Here is a 9,982-nt window from a genome sequence, read left to right on the forward strand (position 1 = left end):
TCCCATCAATGCCAAAAAAAAGGACATCTGAAAGGAATATCCTAGTACCATTAGAAATCTGAAATTTACAAAATGTATTATTTCGAATTATTTGATCAAAGATCAAGGGATGTGAAGATAAAAACCTGTCGAATTTCCATGAGGTGTTTTAAGCCCCTTAAGGTATGGCAATACGTACTTATAGTGTACAGGCCTTTGCCCCTTCTGTTTGCAAATCAATAAATAAATAAAAATCTACGATATCATCCTGTTCTTTGAATTTTTTTTAACTTCCAAAATAGAAAATAGAACTTAAAAATGTATGGGAAAGTAAAATTTGTAACCAGGAGACTGCATCCATAGGCAAAACTAAGTCAAATTCTATAAGCAATAACGAAGAAAAAAAGTGTGAACTCGTGGTCCATTGTACAACTCAACTATCTACAAAGCCGAAACCTACATATGGTATACGGGTGGATTTTCTTTTTCTGCTTTTTCTGGGTTGGATTTTTGTATAATAACAGGAAGGTAAACACCTCAGAGGGCATAATCGATGAGGCTGACATTATGTGAGGTAGACTTCATCACCAGCTGTCCATTATCATCATACCGGTCAAGATTTTTGCACGGTGCGGGAAAAATAGAGCCAAAAACACGACCTTCGACATAAGCACATTGAAACACATTATCCTTCTTCTTGTGAAGCTTCATAGTGACGTTTCGAAAGCTGACTCCTCGAATAGGAATATCTTCACTGCCCAATATTTGGACAGGAATTCGTACATCCTTGCCATAAATCCCTGTGAAAGACAGGTTCTCAACATTTGGGATGGCAGCACGATCGTATTCTTCATCAGGGTGTTGATTGTAATCAGTAACTAGCACAATTCCATGCATGGTATTGTCAATGGTGACGTTGTTGTAGGTGATATTACGAATGTAGCCGCCTCTCCCTGGAGCAGTTTTTATTCTGATGGCTCGTCTTGAGTCCCAGACATGAATGTTTTCAACAGTGACGTTTTCAACGCCACCAGACATCTCGCTGCCTATGGATATTCCTGCACTGCATGATAGCACTTGTTTTACTGTACGAGTTAATGGCAATAATGAAGAATTGACAACCCAGAAAACTCCAACAGAAATCAGTAAACGAAGATTGGGGTATAATAGGACTTGGAAATGTCATGACCCATTTGTTACAGGAAAGATTATGTATGATTTGGCAACTTTTCTCCTATGTTCCTTATGGTAGAAAAAGTTTGATAGAATGATCATCATTCCATGAACCATAAAACACTAAGCACGAAGGTAGAGTTATTGGTTAGTGATACTACATAGTCTAGTAGAAATGTTCAATCATACTCTGTGGGCTACTGTTCACTCTCTTCTTGTGGATGGTCATCCTGGCAGGATTTTATACCATGATCTTGAACCATTTTGAAATGGGTCAGTGCTACTTTCAAGTTAGCGGTAAAAAAAGAAGCTAAAAGAAAAATCCTCATCTTTGATTCATGCTCGAAAGAGACATAATCTTGATAGGAAAAGGTCTGGACTATAATGATAAACCCTCTTCATAAAGGTATCACTGACATTGGGCAGCTATCATACAGGATGGTGAATTCCTGTATGTTGAAGCATAAACATCTGCCAAAATTTTAAGATCATTAAACATGGAGAAAAGAAACATAAAGTAAATCTATCAAGCATGTCACTAGGATAAAGTATGCAACATTATAGGATAAGAAAAACAAAAGAGAACTACCTACCTCACAGTGGAGCGAAGAGTGAGATTGCGGATGACAATGTTGGAAGATGGTCGGCCATATCTGATTCCATATTGATCCCAACCACTCTTAATTGCTATTCCGTCATCCCCTACAGCTATGTAACAATTCTCTATCAGCATGTCCTCGCAAGAATCTGCAGTCAAGATATCCACATATTTAGATAGGCTCAGGGATTCAGAGGCGTTATTAAGTAAACATAAATCAGACAAAGAATAATCGGTAGATGCTATTGATCAGCTTCCTGAAAATAACACACTATTGACTAGCATCCCGTATGTTGACCTGATTTTTTTCGACAAGGGTAGCAAAGTTATGAAAAGTGAAACCTAAATGAGAGTCAGTTTTATAATGATCCAATACTTTCTATTATGCTGTAATACATGTTTTAACCTTAAACTACTTATAAAAGGCAAAATCAAACTATCGGACAAGAGATGAGAAGCACAAGGTGCTTATGATGTGACCATTCTTTGTTAACCTTAAGCAATTAAGCACATTAGAAGGCAAGATCCACGAGGCTAAACCTTAGCCATAAGGCGTGTGAACAGGGGAAGCTGAAATTTACCTGGATCTATTCCGTCGGTGTTTGGGGCTGCGGTAACTGGCGCCAGGATGGTAACGTTTGAAACAGTCACGTTCTTGCAGTCATAAGGATGAAGATTCCAGAATGGAGAATTGCGTAGAGTGATGTTTGAGATTACTATGTCCCTTGACCACATGAACTGCACAAGCGGCCCTCTTGTATTATTAAGGGCTCTTTGTTTGAATCTTGTCCACCACACTTGACCTTGACCATCTATGGTACCATTGTTACCTGCACAACAAGTGAAAAGTTATTTGTTCTATACGTATAAAATCCCAAAGTAGTAGAATCCTAGATATGCAGAATGGTAATAAAAATAGACATAAGATGACCCATGATTTACTTCATCTGTACCGTTATCTATTCAAGTCTTAATTGTTACAACTAGATCGCAAGTTCTAATTATCCACCTGCAGAGAGAGATCAGCAAGAGATTAAATCAACCCAAGTAACTTAAAATGTTTCATTTTTCTTGCATGTATTTGAGTTTCTTACAGTTGAGAAAGATACATGTACTGATAATAACTTCATAATATTACCCTACTTTCACCAACTAAGAGATTCCACCATCAGAGACAAGGTATTAGTAAATATCAAAGAAGAGACTCAAACTCCATTGATAAGATATTCTGGTATAAGTGGTTCCTGTGTAAGGAGACAATGAGGATGATTAGCCTATCATTCAATGTAAAAAAAGATCAGACCAGTAAATTTTCTATCAATGTTCTATTGCAACACCATCTGATGTAACCAAGAAATAGAAGAGCACAAGTTCTTTTCTCCTATTCTGACTTACGCAATGATGCTCGCACATTGTTGCTCTTGAAAATTAGATCCATTCAAAATGTAAATAAACATGGATAGCAACCTTTATATAATCATGCGAAGTCTTTTTACCATATCTTAAAAAGAGAAGGGGGGATTAAAATTAAGGTTTATGGTACATTGGATTCAATGTAATAATTCAGCTACAGTCATGTTATAGGTTAGAAGTTCAAAGAAATTATTGATAAAAAATAGTTGATTGAGATAAGGATGCTAAGCAGATACGATAGAGTCTATTATATTGGACTGCATGAAAAATGATAAAGAAATTAATCCAAATAATCATTCAACCATCTTATCAACTATTTTCCACTTTATCAGATTTCAGCTATGGATCTAATAAAGAGTGATTGTCAGCTTTCAATTTGTGGGCTTGTCGTCTTTAAAATTTATGTTAAGTTTTTCAGTTGTTCTATGAAATAACAGAGTATCCACAAACCTTTCATTCATTTGTTTCTTTGTTTTATTCTCCATCAAATTACACCATCAAGCTTCCCGTTCTTTAATACTTTAAATCCCATTCTACTAATTGTTAACAGTTGACAGTGCTGGTATCATTTAGTTTCAGACAGATCACATAAAAATATCTTAAATCTGACATGATACATATGATATATTGATATGAGTCAATTCTGTAGAATTGGCAAATAGTTCAGGTTTCAGCAGAATTGGGTGGCGGTCGACCGGCGCGGTCGACCGCATTCGTGCACGAGGCTTACTGGGCTTCGGTGTTGGTGGCGGTCGACCGGCGCGGTCGACCGCAGATGTTTCTGCTCTGGTGGCGGTCGACCGGCGCTGTCGACCGCCTTCCTATAAATACCCAAAGGGGTGTTTCTAGGGTTCGGAGGCTGAAGTTTGAGATCTGAAGGGAGAGTTTTATTAGGCTTCTATTGTTGGAGCAATTGGTGAGATCAAGAGTGAGTTGTTGTGGGTTTTTGGTGAGAGATTTGTAACCCTAATTGTATCCTCTTGTTTCTAATAGTGAAAACTCCCCTCTCCTTGCCCCGTGGACGTAGGCATCTTGCCGAACCACATAAAACTGGTGTTAGTGATTGTTTATGCTTGTTGGTGTGTTGGTTTATCTTTTTTTGGCGATTGGTTTGGATTCTCGAGGCACAACAAGTGGTATCAGAGCTCCGGGCAACGCTTGGGCTTTTTGGAGGTATAGATCAGTTGAGAAGTTCATCTAGAGCTTCGATTGGTGATAAAGGTGGGATCTTTGTGGTAAAGTTTCTATCTTTTTCAAGTTGGATCTATTTTCTTGTTTGTTCCGTAATTGTTTGGGTACTTTGAGATTATGACCGGAAAGGATAAACATGGGGAGGGTTCTTCTAGTGTGAAGGTCGTCCAAAGTTTGAATATACACTCCTTGAAAATTGATGTGGAAAAGTTCAACGGCATAAATAATTTTGGACTTTGGAGATGCGAAGTCATGGATGCGCTAAATGCGCAAAATTTGGAAGATACGTTAGAGTTGGACGGGAAACCGGACAACATGGATGATAAGGTTTGGAATAAAATGAACAGAACGGCGTGTGGTGTGATTAGGTCTTGCCTTACCCAAGATCTAAAATATGATGTGATGAATGAAACTTCGGCAAAGAAGATTTGGGAGGTCCTAGAGGGCAAATATTTGACGAAAAGCGTCGAAAATCGTTTGCATTTGAAGAGGAGACTCTATCGCTTCCAATTGAAGAATGAGACATCCATTAGTGATCACATGAACCACTACACGAAGCTACTTGCAGATTTGGCGAACGTAGATGTTATTGTTGAAGATGAGGATAAAGCATTGTTGTTATTGAGTTCCTTGCCCGACGAGGAATATGAGACCTTCGTCCTCACTCTTATTAATGGGAAGGCATCTCTTTCGTATAGTGAGGTCACCGCAGCCCTTGTGAACTATCAACTTCGAAAGAAGGACAAGCAGACTTCCATTGAGCCGGTTGCGGGGGCATTGGTTGCAAGAGCTAAAGGTCCAAACCGTAGAAGAAGGTCGCAGTCTAGAGGGGGACATCCTGCAGTTGGTAGGAATCAGTGTGTCTTTTGTAGAGAGGATGGACATTGGAAAGCCGAATGCCCAAAATTGCAAGCCGTGAAGAATAAAGGGAAAGCTATTCAAGCTTCAAAGGTAAATGTTGCCAAGGCTAGTGGCGATGTTTCAGATTCAGATTCTTCAGGCTATTCGTGCCCAACTCTTCCGTCAGTTGATGTTGCCGACTCCACCGAGTGGATGTTGGATTCTGGTGCTACGTACCTCATATGCCCTAGAAGGGATTGGTTCTCCAGCTTTCAGGAGCTGGAAAGAGGGGATGCTGTTCTCATGGGTAATGATCACAGATGCCCTATTGGTGGTATTGGTATCGTTCGGATTCGGATGAGTGATGGGATGATCCAGGAGTTGGCTGATGTGAGGTTCGTTCCTCAACTGAGGAAGAACATCATTTCACTTGGGGTATTGAAGGCAGCAGGCTATAGGGTGACTTTGGCGGATTCTCGCTTGAAGGTCACATCGGGGTCCATGATTGTGATGAAGGGAGTCAGACGGAGTAACTTGTATTATCTGCTTGGGAGCACGGTAGTTGATAGGGCGCTGACTACTTCTATGGCTAGACTGTGGCATTGTTTGGTGCTGGGATATATTGTTGGTTATACCGTGCACAGATTGTTGAAGAGTGTTATGACCTGCAGATTAAAGTCCTGTGAGCACATTGGGATGAGCGAGGAGACCGAGGTGGAGTTCAGCACTTCTATCCACCGATCGAGGGGTCTTATTGGAGGTGTTCAGTCAGGCATTGGGGGGCCTTCCATGTATGCATCAGTGGGAGGTAATCGTTATTTTGTTTCCTATGTTGAGGATTGTACTAGGCATATTTGGGTTGCAACCAAGTTCCGTTGGTATAAAGCCCTAGTAGTCCGTAACAGTTGGAGGAGATGTATGGGCAGAAAGGTTACCAGTCGTACTTGTTCTAGTAGGAGTCCTTTCTTGCATTGGTGCCGAGCTCATGGCAGTTGGAGATACTTCAGAGGGGGGAGACAGTGGGGCGACATGATGAGATGGCGGATTTAGTGAGCCATTCTTTTCTGGAGGAGGATCGGCATTAGTTGTCAAGCAGTGGATCTGGTATTCAGGCTTCGACAGGTTTGGGTCATCTTACGAGGTTGCTGACTGCTGCGTATAGAGTTGTTAGATCTGGTGGAGCTGTTTCAGATTTTGGTTGGCGTCGGATATTGGGCTACCCAGCACTTGGTCACATCGTGGATGTGAGATTGGATTCGATTGCACATTTGGGATTCAGAGGCTCATTCGGCTATCAGTGGGGAGCTTCTGAGTTTGGTCTGAACAGGTTTGTCACTTTGGACTCTCGGCAGGTGGAGAGTATTGATCAGGTCAGAGGGATATCACAGCGGGTGGAGGTTGATGCTACTCCACATTGGGTGGAGCTTACTCCACATACTCCAGGTCATTCTGCATTGGTTGGGATTCCAGCTGAGGTGGCACAGCGTGGGAGTCATTTATTTATGGGTGCAGATGATGAGGTAGTTGATTTGGATGCAGCTGATGGATATGTTTTGGATACGGCCATTATTTCATCTCAGGTGGAGGTGTTGAACTGTTTTCAGATTGGGGTCGTTTATGATGCTATCAGCCGCAGGTTGGATTGAGGACCTTTGGAGGCCATTGGGTGAACTACGTGAAGGCTTGATTCCTTGGAGAGGATACGTAGGCAGTCAGTTTTCCGATGCAGCCGATTTGGTGAGTAGACACAGTTGTTTTGGGGTTGAGTGTTCGCACTCCCGTTTGGGTCTCGACGTGTTGTGATTGGGGTCCGTTGTCATGAGTCCGTTGCCATGGCGTACTGGATGCAGCAGTTGAGGTATTGGTTTGGTTGGTGTCGGCTCAGTTTTTGGTAGAATCTTCGTCGATGTGGAAATTTGTAGAATTGGCAAATAGTTCAGGTTTCAGCAGAATTGGGTGGCGGTCGACCGGCGCGGTCGACCGCATTCGTGCACGAGGCTTACTGGGCTTCGGTGTTGGTGGCCGGTCGACCGCCGAAGCGGGTTGAGTCTGGGTCTGTTTTCCAGACTCGTTTCGTTTGGGTTTCCTATAAATACCCAAAGGGGTGTTTCTAGGGTTCGGAGGCTGAAGTTTGAGATCTGAAGGGAGAGTTTTATTGGGCTTCTATTGTTGGAGCAATTGGTGAGATCAAGAGTGAGTTGTTGTGGGTTTTTGGTGAGAGATTTGTAACTCTAGTTGTATCCTCTTGTTTCTAATAGTGAAAACTCCCCTCTCTTTGCCCCGTGGACGTAGGCATCTTGCCGAACCACGTAAAACTGGTGTTAGTGATTGTTTATGCTTGTTGGTGTGTTGGTTTATCTTTTCTTAGCGATTGGTTTGGATTCTCGAGGCACAACAAATTCTTCATGCCTTGGTCCGGTTGTATCCACTGGTTTACGAGTATGAACAGTTAATGTACAAACTGTTAAGAGTAGATAATTCGATTGCACATGAGGTCAGAACCAAACAAGGACCTGGAACTTCCAGAATAGCAACTCAGCAACTCTGATATTGACAATCCACCTTAATTCTATTTCTTCATGATTGAGGACAACTTCTCGAAAGTTGGTTCGCACATAAGGTAAAAGGCGCAAGAAACAAAATAAATGATGCCAAAAAATAAAATGGTAACCTGTTATAACGACATCTTGAAGATTTTGCCCATGAATTAGACTTCCAAATCGAGGGCCATCGTGCTCCCTCCCAACACCATATGATGGTAATGGAGGCATCAATTGCCATTTTTCCTCATCCTGTCATAATGCACAAAATAAATAACTGTAGCATTGTTTGCATTTACCCTGAAAATCTTCTCACGCGTAAACAGTTGGCTTGCAATATCGTATTTGACGGTTTCCAATAATTTTTTGTTTCAGGAAATTTTTAAGCAGAAAAAGAAGTTTGGGCATGTTGAACGCGCTTTTCAAATTTTATATAAAGTTTTAAGGGGCCAACCGGTGGAGACCGTATATTACCTCATCTAATGCAAAGCAATCACTGGATAATTCCCAAATAATTCAAAAAAAATTCTGGTTTAGCTGCAGTTTAATACCCTCGAGTCACCAATTTTAACTTCGATACCCTGAAGTTTAAATTTGCCCAAAACCATCCCTAAAATTTACCAATTTTAATACTTTCCGTTATATCACCGTTCAAAAATTTGTTCAAAACTCATGAATCTTTCTAGCTATTTAACCCTGAACCCTTTGAAATGAAAAGTTATAAATCCATTTGTTTACTTCCCCAGATTCAAATGACTAAATATAACCCTTTTTAACGATATTCACAGCCAAAACAGAGAATTCAACATGCAGAATGTTATGCCTTTTTCTAGGCAAATTTAAGCTTCAGACATCAAAGTTTAAAAAAAAAAAAAAAAAAAACTTTTCAAACTCCGAATCCGAACTCTTTACGGTGACAAGCGAGATCTGAGTTAGCGCTCACCGTGTTTCCGAGAATGACAGCGTCTTTATCAAGAAAGAGAGTCATATGGCTGGTCAGATTGAACGCCCCCGTCAGCAACCCCGCTGCCAACGCTCAAGCTGTCCCATCCCCCTCTCCTCTCTGATCGCCGCCACCGCCGCCTCGAACGCCTCCGTGTTATCCGTCATCCCGTCTCCGACCCCTCCAAACTCCTTCAAATCGAAGTTCGCCCTCGGCAGCGGGACCAACTTGAGGATCCCGACGCGGACCCTCGCATAATTAGGGCGCCAGCTTGGGCGCCAATAGAAAGCAGACGCAAAGGTCAGAGCCCAGAGGAGGAACATCGCCATCGGGAACGATCCGGAATCGCCGCCGCGGCCGAGATAAGTCTCGATCATGGTCGCGGTCTGCAAACAGGGGCTTGCTCTCTCTCTCTCTCTCTCTCTCTCTCTCTGATCGCAATTGGATCGAGATATTGGAGAAAAGGTGGGGGTTTTGGTCGCGTGTCGTTTTTTAAAAAAGGCGGGACTTCGAGGAGTGGATCATAAGATATCTGGGCGCGGGGTTAGCGGAGAATTCGTGTTTATCTAGAACTGGGTTGCGTGGCGCATATCTATTGGCCAGGGAGCTTTTTCCTCTCTTTATTAAATCGCAGTTAAAGATTTAAATGGTTTTGGTTATTGAGCGCTCGGTTGGTGGAGGGGATTTAGTGAGATTGTAGGTGAGGGGAGGCTTTTAGTAGATGGAGAGGAGCATCAAAATAGTTGATACGTCAAACGCATCAAAGTTTGGAGAAAGGAACAAAGGTGAGAGAGATTGATTGGAGAGGGTTTTGGCTGGTTTTAGTGAAGTTAGTAAGGGGTGTTTGTTTCAAATCCTATAATTTTAGGATATGGATTTCACCGTGGGATTTGAAATCCATAGGTTATTTGTTATGGGTTGTGATTCCTAAAACTTTGTTTGTTTCAATAATATTTTGATATTTGGAATACTATAATTTGTAATGTTTTTGTTTGTTTCAAACTTTTTTAGAATTTGAAATCCTTAATTTGTATAAAGCTTTTGAAATCCACCCCACATCCCACATGAAAAAGAGGATTTTACAAATCCTTAAATATGTTATTTTTTTATTATTTGGGGATTTAATATCCTAAAACTTATTTTGAAACAAACATGTTTTACGGAATTCTAAAACCCCAAAAAACCTCTTTATACATCCCAAAACTTGAAATCCACACCATATCCTAAAAAAAATGAAACAAACACCCCATAAATATAGTTTGGTGAATAGAAGTGATTGACGGTTATATTTGGGGTTATAAACCC

General features: G+C 41.2%; 1 protein-coding gene across 1 annotated transcript; it reads right to left on the reverse strand.

The window, feature by feature from the left end:
* On the reverse strand, positions 279-9,155 carry LOC109833601 (probable polygalacturonase). The gene is given in 6 exon segments (XM_020401339.1): positions 279-1,042; positions 1,746-1,899; positions 2,332-2,580; positions 7,866-7,986; positions 8,678-8,752; positions 8,755-9,155. Coding segments are annotated over 6 exon segments (1,425 nt in total). The 5' UTR covers positions 9,055-9,155; the 3' UTR covers positions 279-516.

This window comes from Asparagus officinalis, chromosome 3 (genome assembly GCF_001876935.1).
Source record: "Asparagus officinalis chromosome 3, Aspof.V1, whole genome shotgun sequence".
Taxonomy (NCBI): Eukaryota; Viridiplantae; Streptophyta; class Magnoliopsida; order Asparagales; family Asparagaceae; genus Asparagus; species Asparagus officinalis.